Source organism: Phyllostomus discolor, chromosome 9, assembly GCF_004126475.2.
Source record: "Phyllostomus discolor isolate MPI-MPIP mPhyDis1 chromosome 9, mPhyDis1.pri.v3, whole genome shotgun sequence".
NCBI lineage: Eukaryota > Metazoa > Chordata > Mammalia > Chiroptera > Phyllostomidae > Phyllostomus > Phyllostomus discolor.
The window spans coordinates 96,123,837-96,150,524 of NC_040911.2; the positions used below are offsets into that span (position 1 = coordinate 96,123,837).

Genomic DNA, 26,688 nt, shown 5'->3' on the forward strand with positions numbered 1-26,688 from the left:
CAATCAAAGGCATTCTTCATTTCTGTTAGTATTTTTGATTTCTAATATTCCCATTTACTTCTTTACTTTCCATCTTTCTGCTTACGTTACCCATCTGTTCTTGATTGTTGTCTACTTTTCCCATTAGAGCCGTTTTTCAATATTAATACAGGTAAAACCACATATCTTTCCTGTTTACTAGCAAATTTGGGAAGCTTCTTTGCATATATCATCAGAATCTGTGTGTGTGAGCTTTTTTTTTTTGCTCTTGATTTCTCATTTAAGAATGTACATGGTCATGTAAAAACTTGTACATAAATGTTCATAGTAACATTCATAATGACCAAAAATGGAAACAACCTAAATTTCTGTCAAAATAAGGTATATCCATACAATAAAGTATTATTCTGAAATGAAATGAGGTAATGATATATGCTGCAATGTGGGTGAACTAGAAAGAATTATGCTTAGTGAAAGAAGCCAGTGACAAAGTTCTGGATACTGTATGATTCTATCTGAATGAACTGATGAGAACAGGAACTGCATAGAGACAGAAAGTAGATTAGTGGTTGCCTGAGGCGTAGGGGTGGGGAAGGGATTGTGTGAGGTTGGAGAGAATTGGGAGGATTAGGGGAGAGACAGCTAGGGGTACTGGGTTTCTTTTTGGGGATAATGAAAATGTTATAAAATTGATTGTAACAGTTGTAAATTGACAGTTGTACAAGTCTGAATATATTAAATGCCATTGAATTGCATATTTTAAGTGTATGGTAAGTGAATTATATCTCAGTAAAGCTGTTTAAGAATACAGCGGTTGTATTGAGGAATAATAAGAGCTTTATGATGCCATAAAGGAATTTTATGGAAAAATATTGTTACCTTTCTCACAGCACTAACTTAAGGTTTGCTGTCGCAAATATTCCTGGGCTTCAAAAATATATTTTAATTGAACTCACCTCAATTTTTCTAAAACCTCACTCAGTCATTGTTATAGTGGTCAGCCTGTAATTATTTAATGTTAATTTCAGCATAGTATATTTTTATTCTTAAAAGATTTTATTTATTTATTTTTAGAAAGAGGGGAAGGGAGGAAGACAGGAAGAGACACATCACTGTGTGGTTGCCTCTCACGTGCCCCTTACTGGGGGGACCTGTCTCACATCCCAGGCATGTGCCCTGACTGGAAATCAAACCACTGACCCCTTGATTCGAAGTCCGGAGCTCAGTCTGCTGAGCCACACCAGCCAGAGTGCATAGTATGTTTTTCATGTGTTCAAGTTTATAGCTAAAAGAATTTATTCTTAAAAAATAAATGAAAAATCACACCTAGATCTATCTGCACTTTTCTATTGTCCATTAAATGTTGGTGAGATACTTACGGGCATCGTACAGGACAATGTTTAGAAATCAATTTTTGTTCTCAAACTTATAATAGTAATTTTAAAAAATTACCAAGAAAGCCATAATTTTCATGGATGTGCTATTTAAGGTTAATGAAGTGCTGTGGTTACAAATGGAAAAGTCAAGTTGTTTTACTTGAGGTAATCAGACCACATGTAGTCCTTCTCCCTTTTATATTTCCTTCTTGGGTTTTAAACTTTGAAAAATCTCCTACGGAAAGTAGACTGATGACTAGTGATATTATATTTAAAATTTGAGGTGCCTGATGCTGTGATGGTATATAGGAGAATATTAATGCATCAATAATTTTAAAAGCTACAATATTTTGATTTTAATGTTGATCAAACAGCACTTTAAAAAGATTTTATTTCTTGAGCAGAGGTCACATAAAAAAGATGCTTTTAACAAAAAATTCCTATTGATAGTTATGTTTTATTAAAGTCAAAGACTGAATGAAAGTTAAACTTGCTGCTCTGATGATGGAGCTTTCAAAATATGTAGGGAAAACTGTTAAAAGTTGCAAGATCCAACTTTGACGTGAACAACAAATATCTAAATTGCTACAATCACCATTTTTCTGCTCTTAGTAAAAATGGATGGAGATAAAGTTTTAGTAGTTCATAGTCAGTATTCATTAAAAGGGCGGTTTTATTGGACTTGGAAAATATAGACCTAGAAGTGGTCAGATTGGCAATAATATAGCTCTTGTAGTACTTAATTTTGTAACTTAATTATGAAATACAATTGGCCTAAGTAACAGCTCAATGATGTAAAAGTGAACTGCTGTATAAATAGCCCAGTTTATTATAGACGGCCCTATCTGTCATGTGCCAGACTCTTTATTACTTTCTTATGATTCTGTGTTTGTTTCTAAAAGCTGTTTTACTAAGAATATGTTTTTGAATCTGTGTAATATTTAACATATAAAGCCTGCATTATTATGAAGCTGATAATGAAAACCTCTAAACTTCTAACCTTGAATAGGATTTGTTATGTATAACCATTACATGCTACCGGTGGATTCAAAATTGCCTTTTCTGGGGACTCTGCTTTGTAAAAAATAGTATATATTGGACATGAGTGCATGACATCTGACATTTATCAAGGATAACAGGAGCTTTACTCATTTTCACATTTTAAAGTAACTTTGAAAGCTTTACATGTGCACATGTGGTCAACATATGTTTCTGAGATTTAAATATATTTTTCATCATGTATCAGTGAAACTATCAATCTTTAATGAGCTTCATATATTAAACTTCTACTATGTGAGCATACTAAGTAAGTATACTTTGTGAATACACAAAGGTCAGTTTAGGATATTTAATTCACTTCTGTAGAATTTTATCTTACAGTTTTTAAATTATAACAAGTAAAAATCTACCTAATGTATTCCAGGTAGCACTCCGATTACACAATGTGTGATTTGGCACTCTTTCATTCCCCTACTATAAAGCTTGACCCTAATGTAGAAAACTGAGTTACAGAAATTACTCTTTTCTAAATCAACTACTAGTATATTGCTTTTCTGTTTGAAAAGACTTAGCAAGTTATTTTACTGGAGGGTGACATGAAGAGAATTGGCATTGCGTAATTTTTTAGTACTGGTTCTTAGCCTTTTAAAATTTTTCTTTAAAATTAGATTGTGATAATTTAAAAAAGATTATAGAATAAAATTGCACAGTTCTTCATGTGTTGGCACACTTGTTAATTAACATAATACCTTTTTATAGTTGACATGGGTTTCAGATACTGCATCCCTTCGATATATTTATTGATATGCAGATGACATTCATTTGCTGCAAGGTAACAGGAGACATGCTTTGACTGCACAAGGTAAATTGGCCATCCACAGCTGTAATTCTCCTGTCTTTTTATTTTTAGACATGATTCAGTAGTATAAGGGTCTGGGAAGTAAGTTAATTTTCGAGTGTGAGGATTTTTACTTGGGCTTTTGATAAGCCTGTTTTGTGGTATGAGGGTACTATTATAAATTGTGGCCGTTAAAATATCTTGCTCCCAATTCAATTTGAAATATAAGAAGCCGGAGTTCTGTACCTTTCTTTCTTTCTTTTTTTTGGCAGTTGAAAGGAACCCATTTTATTAAGAATGATGAAGAGTGAAAGGAATTTTAAATTTAGGCTAGTTTAATTGCCAATGTCTTTATATTTTAAAAAATTGCAGAGCAATTAATTACGAATTTTAACACAGGGTTTCAAAGCATAAATTGTCCTTAATGACTTGTGACCCAAGTGCCCTTTGTAATAAGAAGTATTGTTTCACTACATTATTTTGACTGAGAAGTGTACAGTATCACAGAGGTTTAAAGAACATATTTGAAGTGTTTACATACACTTTTAAGACCACTACCAAAACTTTATTTGTAGGTTTTAGCAGAATTTAGTACTTAAGATATCTTTCTGGCCCCCTGTTAGGTACCAAAGTTTAGCTAATTTGCTTAAGTTATTCAGCTAATATTGGAGTTAGAAAACACTAATACTAAAGTGTTTCCTGACTTTATCTGGATGGTAGGTGGAGTTACTTTATAATTACAGAGGCAATTTTTAAAAAATAACTTTGATTCTTGAGGAAGCCATTTTTAAAGCCTATTGTTTGCTTTTTGGGGGGCATATGGTTTTTAATTCTTTTTTATTTTTAATTGATTTTTATGAGAAATATATCAAGAGATCAGTTAGTTGTTCCACTTGTTTATGCATTCACTGACTGCTTCCTGTATGTGCCCTGAATGGAGGTCAAACTTGCAACCTTGGCGTACATATGGGCGTGATACTCTAACCAACTGAGCCACCTGGCCAGGGCCTGGTTTTTAATTCTTTAAGCAGCTTTGTAAAGGTGATAGCCTATCCATTTTAGAGAATAAGAAATTGAATTTTAGAGATTTAAATTTGTTAATATTATACTGGGGTTTATATAAACTCTGAAATCTTTCTTTCCCAGTTTTTACTTCAATGTGCTGCGTTCTGGTTGGATTAATCAGTTTTCTTGTCTAATTCACTGTGTGTTGTATATAGTCTAGGAATTAATGCTATCTTGAGTTTTGGTTCCAGATATAGGTTTAAGTATCCCATGTTAACCAAATCTGTTCAGAGTTTGGATATTTGATGCTCAGATAATAGGTAATACTATCTTTTTTAAATACTTTATAATATCTGAAGTTTTCCACAACCATTTTGTTTCAATATTTTTGTCAATTCTTTATCATTAAAAATCATAAACATTTTAAACTTTCATTTTCATTTTATTGGGTAGTGAGTTTATCTTCAGATGTTGATGAATTTGTTGGCCATTTTTCCTAGTTCTGTTTTCAGATACACTTGGGAATTTTAGTTTACAATTTGCCTCTTGAGTGGGAAATGTATTTTTCCTTTCTTTCTTTTGGTGCCCTCCATGTATGCCCTTCTCCCTGCCCCTGGCATTCATAGCTCCATTTTTGTTAACTTGACCCATTTCTGCCATATCTTCAGTCTAGTTTCAGGGTTTCATTCTGAAGTATTTAATTAGCAGTATCAGAGATATACATGTATATTACTCAGGTTTTGTATGTATTACCCTTTCTTCAACTACGGGTGATGGTTTGATATCATAACTAGCTATTAATAATTGCTTTTTTTTCAACTTCCTTTCAGGGCTTTTTTCTTCGGTTTCTACCTATGAGTATTGCTTTTGGTCCTGTTATCTTGTGCATGATTTGATTTCCTGACTGCTTTTGCTAGTTTCTGGTCCCGGAGCTCCGTGGGTTCGTGGAGTCATCAATTCGTTGCTGTGTGTTTGCTCAGTGCTTTGGTCCAAAGACATATTTGTTATATTTGAGCATGGCTGTATCTTTCTAAATTAATAAAATAAAAAAAAAGTTGTCATTGTGTTTGGAGCAAGGAGGGAGGGTGTGTTTGGTTGAAAGCAATAGTCCACTATGTCGTGTTATCAGGAAGTCCTTTGTTCTTTTCATCTCACAACGTGGCTTATTTTTTATACAGATGGTCCCAACTTGGTACAACTTAAGTTTTTTTTTTTACAACTTAAAATTTTTGATGATGCAAAAATGATATGCATTCAGTAGAAAATGTACTTTGAATTTTATATTTTGATCTTTTCCTGGGCTAGTGATATGTAGTAGGATACTCTCCTGTCATACTGGACAGAGGCGGTGGGCCTCAGTTCCCAGTCAGCCACTCCATCACGAGGGTAAACAACTGAGACTCCCCAGTGTATTCATCTTGTTAGATGATTGTGCCCAATGGGAAGCTAATTAATGTGTTCTGAGCCTGGTTAAAGTAGGCTAGGCTGTGATGTTTGATAGGTTAAGTATATTAAATGTATATTTGACTTGATATATTCAATTTATAATGGAGTTATTTCAATTTCTGATGGGTTTATTGGGACATAACCCCCCTGTAAGTTGATGAGCACCTGTGTAGGTCCGCAGATAGTAGATACTGAAATATTTATTAAATGAATGTAGGGGATCTTAGAGAAACCATAGCAGTTTCAAAACCTCAATCCCAACCCTCATCTAGCCCACTGGTTCTCCAAGTGTGCTTCATGGACCCTTGGGAGTCCCTGAGAACCTTTTGTGGGGTCCACACAGTTAAAACTTTTTTGTGGTGTGTGTTCTTTGCCATTGTCATCCTGTTGATGTTTGCATTCATGGTGCAGAAGCAGTGGTGCATTAAACTGCTGGCACCTTAGCTCTGGTTATTTGCAAAAGGCTGTGTTGTCTTCTTTCCCTTTACAAGTATATGCCTCTTTGAGGCTGGGTTTCTTTCTTATGTTTTAACCAAAATAACTGAAACAGATTGAATGGAGACCTAGATGAGAACTAGGCTATTCAGACATGAGATTTGTAAAAATGTGTCACCTCTGCCTCTGAATTGGTTTGTTTCAGAAAGGTTATTTTTCATAAAATTGCTTTTGTTAACATATAATGGGGTTGTTATAAAATGAATTAGTATTTCAAATGTTTTCTAAGTTTTAATTTATAATATAGTAAATGTTGACAGATACAACCTGAGTAACAAAAGCTTTCGAGGTTCTCAATTTTTAAGAAGTAAAGGAATCCTGATATCAAAAGTTGAGAAGCACTGAACTAGTAAATTTGGTTGGAACTCTAGAAGCATTTGATGTAAACCTTTGACCTTGCTGTATATATTTGTCGCCTGCAGTGCATCCAGTTCCTGCTACACAGCTGTCTCTGTTCTGTCCTGCTTAAACATGAGAGGGACCTGAGAAAAACCAGTAAAGTGTAGCCAATGTCAAGGACATATAGTTGTCCTTATCCTGAATCTCTCTCTTTTCATAGTAAGAACCAGATTAACTGCAGATGGTTAGGACTTGGAATGCCTATGTAACATTGCGCACTGTGTTGGTGCCCATTTGTTCCTGCTTTTAAATTACCGACCATGCATTACTTCTCAGAGGAGACCTTTTATATACCACATAGTACATTTTGTGATTCTATACTTTCAAGATCAGTGTTTTTCAACTGGTGTGCCACAAGAGTTTTTAAAACATGGAGTACCTGACTGTTTAGTCAGGGGCACTGACCTCTTTTCCCTCAGGTTGTCAAATTAAAAAAAAAAATGGCAACAGCCAACACAACAACAGCTGTCTGGTGTGAATGCCCTGTCTTGAACCATAAATATATAGGTCATGTAATGGAATTGTATATTATTGGTCACATACATGATAGGGTTGCATCTGATTGGTTAATTCTTGGTACCAGAAATCCTTATATACAAGTCTAGTCACCTGATTTTTTTTATCTTCACCTGAGGACATTTTTTTTTTAAATTTTAAAAGATTTTATTTATTTATTTTTAGAGAGGGAAGGGAGGGAGAAAGAGAGAGAGAAACATCAATGTGCAGTTGCTGGGGGCCGTGGCCTGCAACCCAGGCATGTGCCCTGACTGGGAATCAAATCTGTGACACTACCTGAGGACATTTTTTATGGCTTTTAGAGAGAGGAAGAAGGGAAGAGTGAACATGCGGGGAGGGGGAGAAGAGGGAGAGAGAAACATCAATTGGTTGCTTCCCGTATGTGCCCTGACTGGGAATTGAACCTGTGTGACCTTTTGGTCCATGGGACGACACTCCAACCAACTGAGCCACACCAGCCAGGGTGGCACCTCATGTTTTAAAAAAGTCTTTTTGGAGTAAAAAGGGTAGATAATTACCATTGTTTTTCCTTTTTATTAATAAATTAATTAAAATTTATTAAATTAATAAAAATTGTACCTATTTTTTTTGTCAGATTATCAAAATACATTTTTGGTGTACTGCAGAATTTTCGTCATTAGTTTATTTGTGCCATGAGATGAAAAAGGTTGAAAATCGCTGTACTACATCATTGATCTTGACTCTGGGTCATCAGCTCCTTTAAGGCAAAAACCGTTGTTTGTTTTGATCAGCAGTTCATCTCAAGCACATGGCATAGGGAATTTGCTCTCCTTTGTCTATGTGGACAACACTCAGTATGTCGAATAGTGACCATTCTTGAAAACAAAAAAAAAAACCCAAAAACCTTTTTTTCCAGTTTTATTTAGAAATAATTGATGTGTTATTGCATAAGTTTACAGCATACATCATGATGGTTTGATTTACATATATTGTAAAATGGTTACCATAATAGATTCAGTTAACCATTTCATACATATAATAAAAAGAACAGTTTTTTTCTCTTTGTGGTGAGAACTCTTAGGATTTACTATCTTCACAACATTCCTATATATCATACAGAAGTATTCACTATACTCATCAATGGTACATTGCATTCCTACTAATTAAGTGACTGCTCTTAAGATACTTGCTCAAGTGGGTTTTGATTTTAACCAGTTTAGTTGTATGAGTGATTTCATAAGAGTTCATAATTAAATTTTGCTTTGGATGTTCTCTAGCAATAATGACGTGCCCCCAGTTTCATTTCCTAGACACGCATAGGTAGGTTTTATGAAGTACAGAAAGAAGCTCTTTAAAGTCATGAATCATGAAATTGACCTTTGAAAAGCAACGACAATAAAAAAACAAGCTCTGTTTTATTTTAAATTATTTTGGTAATGCTCTTTTTGTCCTATTTCTCAGTATTTTATATTCTTGCTCTTTGAAAATTTCCTCTGTGGAACAATTGTAACCTAGAGGCATAGATTTTTGGTTCCACTTGGTGTAGTAGTTATATTTTGAGGGGAATAGGGAGTCAGTTGTTGAGGGTTATTGTTCATTTTAGACTTTGATGCTTTTTAACATTTCCACAGGTGGTACCCCACCCTCCAAGGGGTAAATGAGGTTAAGAAGTGCCTTTTAATTTTTTTTAGGCGTGCACACGTGTGTGTGTGTGTGTGTGTGTGTGTGTGTGTATTCTCAGCCATCGTTTGTATCATTGTGATCCTGAAACCAGTGATAACTTTTGGAGATTTATTTGAAGAGAGAAATTCTATTTCCAGGCATGTAACTTCTGGGGAGATGGAAACATTATTTTAAAGAAGGATTCATTTGAATTTAAAGTTATTTAGGCTAGGAGTGGAATTAGGGTTGGTGAAGAGTAACAAGCTGTGAGGTCAGAAGAAGTAAAAAATAACAGTGGAAACAGCAAGAAAAGAGCCACAGACTAACCTGAAGTAAAGATGATGACCCATTCAGGAAGTCTTATGAGTCAGACTTGCCATGTCTGCCTTGCTCGAGTTAGAGACCGTCTGCTCTAACCCCTTTGCTTTTAGGGAAGGAAATCTTGCTAAGATGGTTTTTCCTTTGATACATTATACTTTCTCTTCCACTGTCGGTATCTTTTCTTTGAAAAATTAATTCAAAGTGCTTTAATCAGCTTAATATTTCCACATTGTTAATTTTTGTAATGTTCGTGTCACAAGTAAATCCATTGTAGCTTCTTTATGTTTTTGATACTGGTGGACGGACTAATTTCAATACTGTAGGGGCAGTGTCTTGTTATTCTCAGTTTTTTACCCTGCAAGCCCTCCAGTACAGGGATAGCTGTTTTGAAGTTGACCCATGGTTATTATTCCCTGTATCATTTCATTCATTGCTTAGTGCCACTTTCTATAGCAGTTCTGTTGCTCTCCGCCATTTGGTTACCAGGTGGCTGATGTTGGTAGCTCTTAAGTTTTAACATTTTGTTCTAATGTCTTTCTCCTCTGAGGCAGATAGAAAGAAGGATTAGGAGAGAATGGGTCACATGTTGTGATCATTTCTCCTTTACATCTTTATTGCTTATTAATTACATTTACATCAGATTTTATTTCTGTACACTCATACCCATAATTCCTCACTGCTTAATGTAGTGCTTTAACATTTACCTCAGGGGGGCTGCAAACTTTTGTTTTTCTCTTCTTTCTTTCTTTCTTTCTTTCTCTGTTACTTCTATTTTCATTATGTGTCAAAGGACCACCTTAGGTATAAACAGTACTTTTGGTGTAGAGATATTTGTCTGTCAAAGAAAAATTAAACCACAAATCTAAATGTAAAAGATCATAAAAGAGAACCAGCAGTGTACCTAGTACCTCGGAAGGTGCTTGGATGACCTCTTCAGAGTCTTCTAAAATGTGCCTCCTTATTCTTTATACCTTAAGATTCTTTATCTCAAGAACACATATATTTATGACAATAGTTTTCTATTTTCCTGGCATTATGTTAGCTACTAGCGATAGCTCACCACACTTTTTCACTGGGAAACTTTTTTGAATTCTGATCAGTTATCTGTATGCTGAGGTTAGTCTGCACAGTCCTGGCTGATTTATTTGTGTGAATCTTTTTAATTTGTTGCCATATGGGATATTTGTAGCTGTTTGTTTTTCAAGTGAGAGCAAAATGAGTGTTGCTGAGCATTCATCATGTTCTTGGTGTGGTGTGCTTCTGAGGGATCGCCATTATTTCCTATGAGTGTTTCGTATTGCTTTTCATCCTTACAATGAACGAGTTTGTGAGGCGTGATTATACCCAGTTTTTACAGGTGACAAAAGTTTACCTTTTAGTGAAAGTGAGATTCAGCTCTCAGTCTTGATTCCAACAGATCCCATTATCTTTTTACTGTATCATAGTCCATCAGCTGAAGAGTTCAAACCCTTGTTTTGTTTTGATAGTCAGCTTGAAGCCACTACATTTTTTGGAACAGGAGTACCCAAGTGAAAATGACATGTCAGAAAGAAGCAAAAATGTTCTACAAAGTATTTATTCCCCCACCCCCTGCCAAATCTCTGTATTTTAGAAAGATTGTGGAGTTGGTCTAAAGTGCAGCTAATAGGATGGGAAGGAGGAGAATGGGAGATGGAGAAAGGAGTGAGGGCGGGGGAATAGTGGTGGGAGTAAAAAAGAAAGGACTTTGTAATAAAAGTCTCATACACATTTTTATAATGAATTAGCGTTTGTATGAGGAAAGTGGAGACAGAAAGGTGAAGAGGAGAGGGGTGTGATGTTGTAAAATGTAATTGAAGTCTGAAAAGTGATTAGGATAAAGAAGGGGAAACTTCTAATTGGGAGAGTTGGGAATGCTTTCACCAGAGGTGACAGTTCAGCTTGGTTTTGAAGGATGAGTTAGGAGTATTCTACATAGAAGAGGGATGAAGGGGGGAGATTTAAAGAGAAATTAAGGACCTAAGATTAAAAACAATAGGAAATATTTCAGTGATCATCCTTTGTCAAAAGTTTCACTCAGCATAGGTCATTTGAGTGGCTGCTGATAGTGGTGGTGATGAGGAGGAAGTGTGACTGATAGTTTGTTGTTCAGAATGAAGCTGAAATCAGGTTTATGAGGCTTAAATTTAGGTCTGTTCTTATGTATAAGAGATTCAATGCATAAAATTGTAGGAGTCAGTGTAACCTTTAAAGCAACTAAAGAATTACCCAGCTAGTTAGTATGCTGTCAGGAGAGGGTAATATGATTTGGATGGAATTGGCTTGCTTAACTGCCTCTGCACAGTGTGTGTTTGTGAACTTCAGCTCTGTTGTGTATGTAGAGGCTGAAAAGCCTCTTGGCAGCAAGCTTCCAGTTGCAACCAGCACCTGTCTTGGCTAATTGGTATGCCCAGTTCTGGCACTGGAGCCTTTGGAGAGTTTGTGTTTGAGTTCAACTTCATCAGATTTAAACTGGAGCATAAATGTGAGGGGCCTTTGGATTCAGCCTGTTGATTGAGAATGAAAAGGCAAACATACACAAGGAGTGGAAGGAATGAAACGTTGCGGATAAAGTGGCTGTTAATGTACATTCGGATGTTTTTCAGCTCAACTTATGTATTAAAAACAGGATATTTTACTTTGTGCTCTCTGGTAGCCCCTTTCTAAATCTGCTGGCATTATAAACTATAATAGATATAATTTACATATATAATATATAGATAGAGGAAGAGAAATGACCAAGACCTGAGATTATAGCATTTTCTGGCATATGTCTGCACCAAGATAGTTTATTATAGACACCTTTATATACTTTTCCTCTTTTTTTTTTTTTTTTTTTAAACCTGTAGGTTGGTAGGCTTCCTGTCAGATGTGTTCCCCTGCACTTTATTACATTGCGTTCATTTGAAACACCAAATTATTTTATAATTGTTCATACGTTTTCCTCTTCTGCTAGCCTGTGAGTTTTGGCAGTGTGTGATGTCATTCATTTGTCTTCTGGACCTAAAATGGGTTTGGGCCTGTAAATGTTTGAGCTGAATGGAATTAAATTGAAAAATAGATTGCATTAGGTAGTTTATGCTTTATCCTACTAAACATAACAGGTTATCAACAATAAAACAAAAGGATATTGCCAATTAGTTTTTATTTGGTAATTTCTCCCTTTCCCTTCCTCATCTCTTTTCAGCTCTTGTTCTTTTTCCCAGGGTAGAATTAAAACACACGTAGGACATACTCACTGGAGGACAAAGCTTTCATAGTGGTTCCATGTTTGTGGCTTACCTCTTCCCTTGCCTCTCCCTGCACCCTGAAAACACACAGACTGTTTTGTTCAGTTCTTTCTGCCATAGTGCTGGTTCTCTTGGAATTGCACAACAGATTGAAATAAAACCTTTGATATAATCTTGTAGGATTAAACGTTTAGACTAACTATTGGTGACTTATCTGCTACAGTGGCTTGAGTAAGAGTGTCGAGTTTTGGGCAGTGCCTTTATGTACAAATGTCTCAAAAATTTCTCAAGGGCAATTTTTTGTTCTAATTGGCTTGAGCAGTATCTGCTTTTACATAGTACTTCAAGCAGTTTTTAATAAATCAAATCTACAGTCGTTTGACAAATTTTGTTAAGTTACTGTGCTTCTCAGGAGACTCCCAGAAGCACTCCCTAATTCACATATTAATCATATCTTGTGTAAGTCAGGGAAACAAGCTTGACCAATAAACTAAATTACTGGTGGGATAGTCAGAGTTCTCGGCCCGAGCATTTACTCTTACAAAATCCAAGAATAAAAACACTTGATAGACTATTTTAGGGTACAGTTTGTGCTTTATTGACCTCAAGTTTTTTTTCTGGCTGTATAAGCCACTGGCTGTTCATCATCTCAAGTGGAAATCAGGGCCAATGATTAATTAGACCATATCAGAGGGCATTTTATTTGGTGACTTGTAATGTTTAGTTTTTAGGGACTTGAAGGGAGTAGCAGCATTTAGTACCTGCTGAACTTGAGCAGTTCCTTGCCTCTGTCCCTGATACTGCATGCCCTTAACCCTGGATGTAGTAACTTTCTAGTGCTCCTACTGATCAGCCCAGACATGTTCTGGTTAACTGCTTGGAGATGGGGTGATTCAACAGTGTAAATGGTTAAATGGTGAGATAAAATGTCCAAGAAATGTTTGATACATATATATTATTGGTTATGAAATTTGAAGATATGGTAGTCTCAGCTCTGTCATCGCATATCTGTGTGTGATCTAGTGAAAAGTTACGTAGCCATTTCTGTATCTGTACAATGGGAATGATAAAACGGACCTTGGAGAGTCACTATGAGAAACTACAAAAAAGTAAGCGATATGCCCAGCACTATAGCCACAAAAGTTATATCCTTACTAATTTAGAAAAAGTAAAATATTTTAGGTGGTCTCTATGCCAGTCGAGATTTACTGGGTAAGCTATCTCTTCCCCATTTTGGCATGGCATGGCTTTTCTTAGGCCCCCGCCAAATGACTTTTTGCTTGCCTAGTGACACTAGCATTGTTGATTATTATCTTTTCCTTTTGGACAGGGAGTAAGTACTTCCTGTATCCTTGTCTATCTGGCTAGTTTGTTGTACACCATCAAAATTTTCCCTCCTGTCTTAACCTTGAATAACCAAAAGGAAAGCTAGTTATTGCTGCTAAGCCATATATAACATTTTCATGACTTTTGAGCTGACCAGTGTAATTCTTTGCTGCTTTTCAGCCTGAATTAAAGCTTAGGAGTGTTCATTTTGTAGCAGTTTGTTTTATTTTGTTCATGTCTAAGCTTAAAACATGTACCATAGCTTGGTTCATATAGGAAAGGCCTACAGTATTTATATACAAGAAATTCTGTTCAGTTGCTATAAGATTCTTGCTTGTGTAAAATCCGATTTATCCTGGATCTGCTTCTAATTTTTGTCAAGTTATATAGACATAGGTAAAATTATATTGATAGCATTGAAAGTTATTTTCAATTTCAACTATTCTGTACTTGAAGTAATTGCATAGAATATCTTGCTTAACGTTGTAGTTGGCTCTCCATATCTGTGACCTTCGTATCCAGCAGTATTTTTGATCCGTGGTTGGGAATCTGTGGATGCAGACTGTTGGCACTCTTCTGTGCCATTTTATATAAGTGGCTTGAACATCCATGGAGTTTGGTGTCTGAGGGGGGCCCTGGAATCCATCTCCATGCATACTGAGGGATGACTGTAAAGCTAATGTGTGTTTTCTTATTCATATATTTAAGTGGTATAGCATAGAACTCTTCAGTAGAAATACTTCACACAAAGAATATAATTGTAAAAATGGCTCAAAGGTCTACACAGTTGTGTTCATATTGAACACATTTTGGGCCTTTGGGTTCTGATTCAATAAAAAGTCTACTATAGTAATTTTCTGTGTCAGGAGCTTGAGAGTGTCCTATGATTGGATTGCATTCTGAGTATACTTTAAAATCCTAACCTTAAGGCACTAGTAATCAGTTATTTTAACTTCTTTTTCTCTTCTTTATTTTATCTTATGTTGTGAGGGAAGAAAAACATCAAGTGTTGAAAACATCTCAGTATTTCAGCCTTTATATTTTACTATCAAAATTATAGATAAATTTTGTTGGTATTTATTTCATACCTATAGCATCTGTTCAGACATTGGCATAATCTAGAACTCCTAATTACTGATTGTGTGATTTTGATTTTTTTTAAAACTATATATTTTAAGTTTGATCATCATTGTGTATGAAATTTTACATTTTTATTTCATTTCCTTTCTTGGTAGTGTTGTGCCACCTAGTGGAAATTTATGTCCCTTAATGTATGTCTCAGAATGTAGATGGAATGCAAGTTGCATTGTAACATGTTAAGAAAACATAGTTTGGAATGTTTGAACTTCTTGGTTGACTTGGAATTCTTTAAAATAATGACTGCTTTCCTAAAGAAGAGTTTAGGACAAATAAAACTCTAAGTGAAGGTTTAGTAGGTTTAGTTGAAGTCTTAAAATTATGAGCTCCTCAGTGTTAAAATCTGTTTCTTTTTTCAATAAGAAATACCTTACATTTATTTTCTTTATTAGTCAAACTTTAATCAAAGCATATTATATTTCCATCAGTTAATATTCAAATAATTGTTGCTTAGGGATCTTGTCAAAATCCCTCCTTTCACCTGGAGTTTTATTGTTGTACATCTAAGCAGAATGTAGTGGAATTTACATGTTATTTACCAGTCTTGGTTTATTTTGAAGTAACATGAGAAAAACATATTGGATGATAAATATTAATGAAATGATCTGGAGAAAAAAATGTGCTGCCTTGAAAATAATCTGAAATGATTTAGACTTTTATCTTGAACACTTCTTACCAAATGATGAGCCCTTATTTGTGCTTACTTGGGTATAAATAAAATTAGGGTTCTATCAATCAAAGAGTTGGTGGTCTCTTTGTCTTTTTTAAGTAAATAGGAAGAAGATGACTAATTCTTTGTGAGCTGTTCAGTGTACACATTTTTAGTAGCACTTGAGGAGCATTTCTGTCGTGGGGTTGGATATTCTGTATAATCAAACTGGAATATGAACTCTGAGGGTATCTTCAGAATACTCATTTGTTATAAAGAATATTGAGAATTATCTAACCAGTTAGGGAAAGTAGTTCTGAATTACATGATATGAGTCATTCAGGCATATAGTACCTTTATAGAGTCACAGATATTTTATAATATTTTTATCTTACTCTCTTTTAGTTGCTGATGTACATTCACAATGAGTGGATTAGGAGAAAACCCCTTGGATCCACTGGTGCCCGATTCACGGAAACGCAAATTGCCATGTGATACCCCAGGACAAGGGTAGGCAGTTTATTTTCTGTTTCACCAAGGTCTCCTCCCCCTTGCCCTTATTTTTTTGGTTTAAAGATAACATTCCAACTTTGTTATTTAAATTCTCTGGGAAATTTTTATTTGTTTTTGTCTTTCTTTAAATACTGTTGTTTTGCTTTGTATAAGTAGAGGGATACAGTGATGATATGGACATCTTTATGATGTAATTGAAGCTTTTGCTGATTTAGATTTAGATAGAAGTGAGAATATTATACTAATAGTGTGGTGCTGTAAGAAGCATTTCTCAACAGAAGAGGTAGGAATTAGGAACAGATAACCAAGATTGTTATAAATAAGGATTTTTACTATTTTTTAAGACATGTTATAAGTTTATATTTTGGCATTTGTGAGGCTTACTTATTCTTTTCCTGAATGAAGTTAGAAGATTAAAAAACAAATAAAATACTGAATTTTATGCACTGATACTGGTAGCCATTTTAGTATTTGCCAAGGTTAATATAATTTGAATTTTAATGTGATAGTTGCAAAATACAATCTATAGTTTGTAATAAAACTTCATTATTAATATTTATCCCCAGTTTTTGAATTTAGGTTTACGTGAATTTCTGCTGTATTGTACTACCTCTCTGAGACACGTTTTCATAGTTTTTATTGGCTGAATTTAGTTTATTTACATATGAAGATAATGGTGTTGTGTAGGGACTGATTCTGCCTGCCACTCTTTTGTGATAGACATATTCATGGTTTTTCCCCCCACCCCCTCCTCTTCGTAGTCTTACCTGCAGTGGTGAAAAGTGGAGACGGGAGCAGGAGAGTAAATATATTGAAGAACTGGCTGAACTGATATCTGCTAATCTTAGTGATATTGACAATTTCAATGTCAAACCAGATAAGTGTGTAATTTTAAAGGAAACAGTAAGACAGATTCGACAAATAAAAGAACAAGGTAATACAAAGTAAGAAAAAGACTCAAGTCTTTTAGAAGGAACTTGTTAACTGTATTTACATTTGTCTTTTTGCTGCCTTGTTGCTTAGGTGGGGGCTACTACTAATTGAGGCTAGCTTCTATGGGACCTGGACAAATGAGTTGACCAGCTTTACTCTTTAGGAAACTGTTACCGAGGAGGATTGGAAGAAGGCCAGTGTTGCTCACCATATCAAATGTTAGTTCTTTTTCAGGAAGCCGTGGGACAGTAGTACATGTAGTAGTGAAAGAATATTTAGGGTATTTTTATCTTCTGCCCTCCTGGGTAACTCTGAAGTTTAATTTTAACATTTAAAAATTATAGCACTGTCTTAATCAGGAAATATTATTTCCTGATAAGGAAATAATTGTGTATGTGCATAGGCATGCATGTGTGCATTTCTCTGTTCTGGGGACTATTTGAAGGTGAATTTAATCTGTCACTGGTATATGTGGTATTTGTAGTACTGCTTTCTGTCTTTTTAGGAAAAGCTATTTCCAATGATGATGATGTTCAGAAAGCTGATGTATCTTCTACAGGACAAGGGGTTATTGATAAAGACTCCTTGGGACCACTTTTACTTCAGGCAAGTATATGGCTTTAGCTATCCTGTAAGCTGCGTTGATTTCTAAAGAATTGTCGAAATTTTGGTTAGGTAATCAGAACGAAAAGACATTTCTTTTTATGAGACAGAACTCAGTATTTTGAATATGATGATACAATACTCTTATTTTTACAAAATCTGTAACTCGGGAGGTTCGCAGGGGGAGAGAGTGCCCCTTATAAAATGTAGTTGCAGACTGAGAAAGCGAACAGGAGAGGAAAGGTAACGCATAATGTCAAAGGTAATATTCGGGCATGTTTTACTTCAGACTCTGCGTTTTTGCATGATTAATCATAAGCATACTACAGTTTTATATTCTTGAGGAATTTTAGATTTTAAAAAGAAACTTCAGTTACAGTTTACATTCAGTATTATTTTGTATTAGTTTCATGTATACAGCATAGTGGTTAGACAATATGCTTTACAAACTGTTCCCCCTAATATTACCCACCTGGCACCATGCACAGTTACTACAATATTGTTGACTGTATTTCCTGTGCCGTACTTTACATCCCCATAAGTACTTGTAACTGCCAATCCGTACTTCTCAATTCCTTCACCTTCTTCACCGACCTTCCTCCCTTCTGGCAGGAATTTTTAAGACGTAGTGTGCACTGTTTTCTAAGTAGTTGTCTTAAGTAGATATGATTAACTTACAGTGCTTACATACATAATGTTTCTCTTACTTGAAGTCAGGGCCCGAAGCCCTTCATAAAGTTCACTTTTCAACTTTTTTGTTTCACCTAATTTTTCCAGCTACTTTTTAGTTGATCAGTCTTCTCTTTGTTATTCTCATTAAGGAGCAGTGTAGTTCCTGTAGCTTGACTTGGTAGCAAATGGACAAATGGGAGGTGCTAAGGGTGATTGTTTTTTATTTTTTTAAAAGCTTTGAAGACATACTTCTTTAAAAATCAGGTTAGACATTAATTGATTTTATGTTGACAGATTTGTCTTTACTTTTTGAAATTGTCCTTCTTTATTTTTTTAAATCTTCACCCGAGGTTACATTTATTGATTTTTAGAGGGAGAGGAAAGGGTGTGGGGTGGGAAGTGGTGGGAGAGAGAGGAAGAAAGAAACAGGAAAACATCAATGTGAAAGAGAAACACCGAAGTGAGAAACATCGGTTGCCTCTCATATGTGTCCCAACTGGGGATTGAACCCACAACCTAGGTATGTTCCCTGACCAGGAATCAAACCCACAACCTTTTGGTGTATGGGATGATATTCCAGCCAACTGAGCCACTGGCCAGGGCTGTCTTTTTATTTTTTATAGATTCCTGTAGTAATGGTGCTAAGGTTAGTAGAATTGGTGCCTGATAGTTGTTTGCAGTTAATGTTACATCAACAGTAGTTTTTTAAAATTCTATTTAGTACCAAGGCTGGTGTTTTAGTCTGCTAAGGCCGCCATAATAAAATACCACAGATTGGGTGGGTTAAACAGCAGAAATTTATTTCTTACAATTTTGGAGGTTGAAAATCCAAGATCAAGGTGTGAGCAGGCTTGTTTTTCTTTTTTTCCCCCTGAGACCTTTTTCCTTGGTTTGTGTAGATGGCTGCCTTCTATCTGTCTTCATGGGTGTATATCCCCGGGGGTGTGTGTGTGTCTGTATTTGTCTTTCTCTCTTTCTCTGCCTCCCCCTCCCCTGCCCCTTCCTCCTTGTAAGGACACCAGCCATACTAGTTTAGAGTCCTACCCTTATGATTTCGTTTAACCTTAATTACCTCCTGAAAGCCTTGTCTTCATTGAGGGTTAGGGGGTTCAACATGTGAATTTTGGTAGGGATATAGTGCAGTCCATAATATCCAATATTAACATTTCCTACTTTAGGCATTGGATGGTTTCCTGTTTGTGGTGAATCGTGATGGAAACATTGTATTTGTGTCAGAAAATGTCACACAGTACCTGCAGTATAAGCAAGAAGACCTGGTTAACACAAGTGTCTACAATATCTTGCATGAAGAAGACAGAAAGGATTTCCTTAAAAACTTACCAAAATCTACAGGTAGGCCTTCAATGTACATTTTCTGAATAAGTTGAAAAATTTTTTTCATGTCTTAGAAAATTGAATGTACCTTTTAGGAAGCCAAGTGATTAAATTTGCATAGAAAGGCAAATGCTTAATAGCAAAATTTTCAGATGTTACCTCTGTGAATTTAGAATATGGTATGCATGTCATATGGCCAAAATACACAGGGAGAGTTGCGTTTCAGTTGAGATTATCTCAGTGTTTTATGTACAGTAGTCTCCCCTTGTTCTCGGGGGGTACGTTCCAGGACCCCGGTGGATTCCTGAAACTGGGTAGCACCAAATCTTATATATACTATGCTGTCTTTCTATACATGCACACATGCCTTTTTCACTTAAAGGAAGCATTCTATTTTATTATTATTTTTTATCCTCACCCAAGGACTTTTTTAAAAAATTGCTTTTAGACAAGATGGGGGAGGAGGGGAGCGGGAGAGACAGAGATTGAGCTGTGAAACAGAAACATTGACTGGTTGCCTTCTTGTATGTGCCCTGGCTGGGGATCGAACCTGCAACTTGGGTATGTTCCCTGACTGGGAATCAAAGCCACGACCTTTCTGGTCTTCGGGCTGATGCTTCAACCAACTGAGTCACACTGGTGAGGGCAAGGAAGTATTTTATATCTTCCCTTTGGCATATCCAAATTGTCAGTGTCACTGCTCTCGCATTTTGGGGCCGTTACTAAGTAGAGTAAGGGTTACTTGAACGCAAGGACTGCTACTGAGCCACTTGATCTGATAACCGACAGAGCTATGAAGTGACCAGCAGGTGGGTAGAACGTACGGCATGGCTATGCAGGACGGAGGGATGCCTCAGGTCCCAGGCAGGGTGGGGTGGGAAGGCACAGTTTAAAACTTACGAATTGTTTATTTCTGGAATTTTTCATTTAATAGTTTTGGACCATGGTCAACCACAGACAACTGAAACTGTGGATGAAGGGGAACTCTGTTGTATTGCCACCTTGCAGTGTTAGTGTAGATGTTACTATGGAAAACTAATGAGGAAATATAGCTCGAGTTTTTGATGATGGTCATGGACTGAATTGCCATTCTTTTAAAAAACTTCTTTCAATTTATTTTCCAAAGTTAATGGAGTTGCCTGGACAAATGAGACACAGAGACAAAAAAGCCATACGTTTAATTGCCGTATGCTGATGAAAGCACCACATGATATGTTGGAAGACATAAACACTAGTCCCGAAATGCGCCAGAGATACGAAACCATGCAGTGCTTTGCCCTGTCTCAGCCACGAGCTATGATGGAGGAGGGGGAAGGTAAGAGTGATCACATGTATACGATGTTTATCTTTTGTCAGACCAATAGCAGTCAAACTTACAGTTTTGTAAATTCCATTGTTATAGTGCTTACTGAATTCCATGCCCTTGTGTATTTTAATAGCTTCATAGGTGTATTTAACAGCTCCATAGATTTCTTACTTGGTTAAGTTTTTGTCGTAGATTTGCAGTCCTGTATGATCTGTGTGGCACGCCGCATTACTACGGGAGAAAGAGCATTCCCATCCAACCCTGAGAGCTTTATCACGAGGCATGATCTTTCAGGTAAAAACTTCGTGTATATGCATTTTGCTCATTTAGAAAATTTTTGAAAAGTTAACTTTAATTTCTATAGATTGCATTGTCAGGCTGCATCCACTGTAATGAATGCTTTGCATAGATTATTTCCTCTATTTCTTACACAGGCCTGAGAGAGATTCACTAAAACCCTTGGCATTTGAGAGAAAGCACCTGGTGTTCTTCCCAAATAGCATTTCAAATCAGAGATTGATACTTTTTCTCTAACTTCAAACCCATTTTTCATAAAGAAATACATTTTCAAAGATATGGGCCATGAGTAATTCTTGACATCAACATGAACTTCAGACTTGGACTGTCCTTTTTTTTCACCACAGGAGTAAAGAATTGAAGCCAATGTAGTTGATAAGGCACAATGATGAAATGAAACACAGGGGCAGTGTTTTTCTGTATTCACCTTCAGGGTCAGCCTCACGATCCCTTAAACCTAAACGGTGATACCAAGCATTTATCACATACGACGCATCTCAGAGATGAGGAAACAGGTCTGGTGATGGAGAGGTTGTGTTACTTGTCCAAGGTCATGGCTAATAAGAGAATTTGCAGACAGTTCTGCCTGATCTCAGAGCATGACCTGTTTGCTTAGTGTCCACCATGTGCACTTTCAATAATTGGATAAAATGTAGTAGGTTTAAATAAACATAACAAAACTATAGTTTTATATGTCTTTATATATGTATATATTCACACACATATATAAAAATGATATGTACACTGTTAAAAATAACTATTTTCACAATCATCAACTATTTTATGCCAGGCTCAGTTACTTACCTGGAGGCTGCTTGAGATTAATTTTCACAGATATAAAAAAAAGCAAAAAAGTTACTTGTATTCTAAATTCTTAATCTGTTTACACTGATGAATATTCTTTCTATTTGAAAATTGTCTTAGCTTGAGATAATCAAACCTTAGGACAACAATTTTTATGTATTATCCTTTTAGAATGTTTGTTTACTACATCTGCTATGATTTGTCAGTCTGAATTTTCTCCCTAGATAACAGTACTTTACTGGAAATACTAAATAACACATCTTTACCTAACCAGTTTAGTGAGTAGAACCTTTAAAAATTCTCATCAGTATCTTCCCTTAGTACAGAAGCAATACATTCATGGTAAAAGAAGTTACCAAGCAAGAAAAAAATCAAATACTTTAGTCTGGTTAGCATCTGAGAGCCATCTTACTATAGGTATAGTTGGTACCTTCCGCTTGCTGTCTGTTCTTTCTGGGAGGTTGGCTCTCAACACAGTACTGTTTTTGGACTCTGGAGAGGTTTTATCCTCTGTCCCTCATGCGTTTAATGATTTTTTTCTGAGCATCTATTTTGTGTTTGTCATGTGGCTTTCAGGGCTAAGTTCAGGGGAGGTGGTTGAGGATAGATCATTCTAGTTCTTGGCAGAGCACACAAGTGTTTACTTTCTAGAATGCATTTGTCTCTTCTACCTAGTCATTTTTCCTCCAATAATAAGATTTTTATTTGTCACCATTGAAGATTTGAATTTTAAACAGATTTTTGGACAAGTGGCTCATATTCATCAGCTTATCCAGCATTAGTGCCTTTTTAGCTTTTCTGGAACTATCTTTCGCCGTGAACCTCCATTAGTTTTTCCAATCCAAACTTGATTTTCTTCATCTTCACTTTTCTTGCAAAAATATCACGGAGAAGATAAATAGATTGGCAAACTTTTTGTACATCTTTTCCATGCTGTCAGGAACCAAGTTATTGACTACTTCGTTAATCTTGTGTCATGATTTCCATCATCTTTTGGGTTTGGTGGACCTTTTGGTGTACTGAGCATAAGAAATTGTTTGGATCTGAGTGTTGCATTTTTTGTGTGCCGTCTCTGCAGAACAGAAAAACAATCATTAATAGACTTTACATCGACATGAGCTTTAGTCATAGTCTCACTTTTTTTTTTTACCATGTTGCATTTTTGTCACAGAAATCCGTGTTGTGGGTGTTGGTCACAAAGTTTTTGCCCTGGACATTGTCACTAATTATTTTGCATTTTCTACATGCAATTTAAATATTCTATAGATAGGCAAAGCTCACCGTAGTAGGACAACTCTTGAGATCGTTGCAGGCAATTTGGGTTCCTTAAGTCCTTGTGATTAGTGTTTGCCCAGTATTTCTTCTATTGCACAAAGCTGGTGTTTTCATGCCATACCAATTATTTTTTGAAAATGGATCAACCACTTTTATTCTTGTTGGTTTTTTTTTTTTTTTTTTGGCTACTTTGGGTAAGGAGTTTTTTTCTTGCAATCTACCTGGTACTGCTCAGAACTTGAGAAGGCCTAGCCAATTTTTAAAGACTGTCTTCATGAAACCTACTTTAATTTTACAGCATTTTTGAGTCATATGTATTTTGTTTCTTCAGTGTATTTGATGTTAAGCAAAAGTTGTCAGAAACTTCCAGATTTGTGGCCATGAATGGGTAACCCTCCTAGTTTAGATTTTAGGTGTCTAACAAATGCAGTCACCTCTGAGATGGGGAGAAGTGTTCGTGCCAGCTGTTCAGGCAGGTATTTTCTCTTGCTTCATGGTTTCACAGGCAGTGTCTTCAGGTATGAACAGTTTTACTGTTACTGGTTTTTCCCCCTTTAAATGAAAATGAACCTCAGGTTATCTGGACATATTTTCTGTACATTAAGCAAGTAAAAGAAATTGTGTTTTACACTCTTACAGCCAACATTTAATTTAAGAGTTTCCTGTAGGACTCTGCCCTTCAAGAAGAAAGCTCTGGATATAGCAGGCATTTAGATCAGAGAAGGTAGAACAAAGATTTAGTGTATTTTATTTTTTAGTGCTAAGTCATGCAGTGTGCATCATGTAAATACTTGCAGGTTGGATTTAAATTTTTATTGTCTATTTAATAGGAAAACTTGTCAACATAGATACAAATTCACTGAGATCCTCTATGAGGCCCGGCTGTGAAGATACAATCCGAAGGTGTATCCAGAGATTTTTCAGTCCTAATGATGGGCAGTCATGGTCCCAAAAACGTCACTATCAAGAAGGTAAAGAATTTCAGGGTTAATTCTTGATACTGTTCGTTGTCATGTTTGGTGTATTGTAAAGCAGTGATTATATACATGACTGCATTCGATGTTTGGTGTGTGCGGGGTAGGAAAATGCATTTTGAGCATTTTAGTTTAGCTTGTTCATAATTTTGGTGCAGGTCCAATCTTTCATCTGGATTTTGAAAATGTTGCATTTGAAATGTATTTCTTTCCCCTCCTATATGTATCTGTTTGCAGTTGTAGCTGTTAGTAATGGGATATTTTCCCCAACAGCTTATATTCATGGCCATGCAGAAACTCCAGTGTATCGATTCTCTTTGGCTGATGGGACTATAGTGACGGCACAGACAAAAAGCAAACTCTTCCGAAATCCGGTAACTAATGATCGGCATGGCTTTGTCTCCACCCACTTTCTTCAGAGGTAATGATAGGTTCCTGTGTGTTCTCATCTTAAACGCAGTGGTGTTCACAGGGTGCTTTGTTATTAGAGTAAAAAGAGGAAGTTAGCAAGACTAAAAGCAAAAAGGATGTCAGATTTGCCAAAGTGAGTTTAGATTCCTAGATTACAATATGTTTTCTTTAAGGTTATATTTTTAAGTGAAAATGGGTATTTCTTCATTAAATAATTACTTCCTGGGAAATCTAGGAAATGGGAAGGCTATTGGATAAAAGAGCATATAAAATCTGGCTACCTCTGTTGCTTTTCATTTCTAGTGCTATATCACATTGCTTTAAGGATTGAATTTAAAATTTGAAGGTAGACTAAGAATAGTTACTATTGCTGTTGCTAATGGTAACAACACAAAGTTGACTCTGATTATCTTGAGTAGTCGGCAGGCACCTCCTGGGTAACCCCCTGGATAGATGGCAACTCTGGTAAAGCCCTGCTGGGCGGGATTCCAGTTAACATAGCTTTTGGCCATTCACAGTACTGTGGTGGCATCACTCATTTAGATTTTGTAGCTTATTAAAAAGTATGTTATTAGGCTAATAATTGATCAGTATCTAAATTGGTATTGTTACTTGGTATCAGAATGACGCCCAAGGAGTTAAACTCCTGGGTATACTTCATCCTTTTTAAAAAATCTGATTCGGGGCTTTAATGCATTCCTATAATTTTTTTTTCTTTGTTTGCAGGGAACAGAATGGGTACAGACCAAACCCAAATCCTGTTGGACAAGGCATTAGACCTCCAGTGGCTGGATGTAATAGTTCGGTAGGTGGCATGAGTATGTCACCAAACCAAGGAATACAGATGGTGAATAACAGGACGTATGGCTTGGCTGACCCCAGCACCACAGGGCAAATGAGTGGAGCTAGGTACGGGGCTTCCGGTAACATAGCTGCAGTGAACCCTGGGCCAGCCATGCAGTCACCGCCTTCCTACCAGAACAACAGCTATGGTCTCAACATGAGCAGCCCCCCCCATGGGAGTCCTGGTCTTGGCTCCAGCCAGCAGAGTATCATGATTTCTCCTCGTAATCGCGGGAGTCCGAAGATGGCCTCACATCAGTTTTCTCCTGCTGCAGGTATTTCTGGTGGCGTTTTCTTTTTCCGTATTCTTTTCTTTCCATACCACTGTAATTGTTGTGAAGTTAATTCATTTTATAATAGACACTCTGACGAGTTAAGTGCTCTTTTGTTCTAGCATGTGGTAGTCTAATTCTTTTCCTCATTTTTCTCCACGTGCAGGCGTGCACTCCCCCATGGGATCTTCTGGCAACACAGGGAGCCACAGCTTTTCCAGCAGCTCTCTCAGTGCCCTTCAAGCTATCAGTGAAGGCGTGGGGACATCTCTTTTGTCTACTCTGTCTTCACCAGGCCCCAAATTGGACAGCTCTCCCAATATGAATATAACTCAACCAAATAAAGTGAATAGTCAGGATTCGAAGAGTCCCTTAGGCTTGTATTGTGACCAGAATCCAGTGGAGAGTTCAGTGTGTCAGTCAAATAGCAGGGATCACCTCAGTGACAAAGACAGTAAGGAGAGCACTGTCGAAGGGTCAGAGAATCAACGGGGTCCTCTGGAGAGCAAAGGCCATAAAAAATTACTGCAGTTACTTACCTGTTCTTCTGACGAGCGGGGTCATTCCTCTTTGACCAACTCTCCCCTGGATTCAAGTTGTAAAGACTCTTCCATTAGTGTCACCAGCCCCTCTGGGGTCTCCTCCTCAACATCTGGAGTGTCCTCCACATCCAATATGCACGGGTCACTGCTACAAGAGAAGCACCGGATTTTGCACAAGTTGCTGCAGAATGGGAACTCACCAGCTGAAGTAGCCAAGATTACTGCAGAAGCCACTGGGAAAGACACTAGTAGTACAACATTTTGTGTGGAAGGTAACGTCAAGCAGGAGCAACTAAGTCCTAAGAAGAAGGAAAATAATGCCCTACTTAGATACCTGCTGGACAGGGATGACCCCAGTGACACTCTCTCTAAAGAACTACAACCCAAGGTGGAGGGCGTGGACAACAAGATGAGTCAGTGCAGCAGCTCCGCTGTTCCCAGCTCGAGCCAGGAGAAGGACGCTAAAATTAAGACAGAAGCAAATGAAGAGGTAATCTGTTCTCTCTACATTCCAGCTTAGTCGTTGCTTCATCATTGCATTTCTGTGTTAG

At 36.6% G+C, this 26,688-nt stretch overlaps 1 protein-coding gene and 1 long non-coding RNA gene across 15 annotated transcripts in view; one reads left to right on the forward strand and one right to left on the reverse strand.

The window, feature by feature from the left end:
• The window catches only part of NCOA3 (nuclear receptor coactivator 3), a 96,571-nt gene that overhangs the window by 50,146 nt on the left and 19,737 nt on the right, over window positions 1-26,688 (forward strand). For 13 of the 14 annotated variants that reach the window (XM_036009934.1, XM_036009940.1, XM_036009941.1 and 10 more), the window contains 10 exons: window positions 15,763-15,867; window positions 16,632-16,804; window positions 17,309-17,409; window positions 19,257-19,431; window positions 20,540-20,728; window positions 20,912-21,013; window positions 23,926-24,066; window positions 24,343-24,490; window positions 25,207-25,598; window positions 25,762-26,627. In XM_036009934.1, the coding sequence (XP_035865827.1) occupies window positions 15,782-15,867; window positions 16,632-16,804; window positions 17,309-17,409; window positions 19,257-19,431; window positions 20,540-20,728; window positions 20,912-21,013; window positions 23,926-24,066; window positions 24,343-24,490; window positions 25,207-25,598; window positions 25,762-26,627 (2,373 nt within the window). In that variant the 5' untranslated portion in view covers window positions 15,763-15,781. Of the gene's footprint in view, window positions 1-7,536; window positions 7,560-15,762; window positions 15,868-16,631; window positions 16,805-17,308; window positions 17,410-19,256; window positions 19,432-20,539; window positions 20,729-20,911; window positions 21,014-23,925; window positions 24,067-24,342; window positions 24,491-25,206; window positions 25,599-25,761; window positions 26,628-26,688 lie in introns of those variants that run through there. The other variant, XM_036009939.1, reaches the window with a different exon arrangement.
• On the reverse strand, window positions 2,365-18,013 carry LOC118496851. Its single transcript, XR_004899409.1, has 3 exons — window positions 18,001-18,013; window positions 4,106-4,111; window positions 2,365-3,432 (listed from the first exon to the last, which is right to left on the reverse strand). It is a non-coding gene; the product is annotated as an uncharacterized LOC118496851 (long non-coding RNA).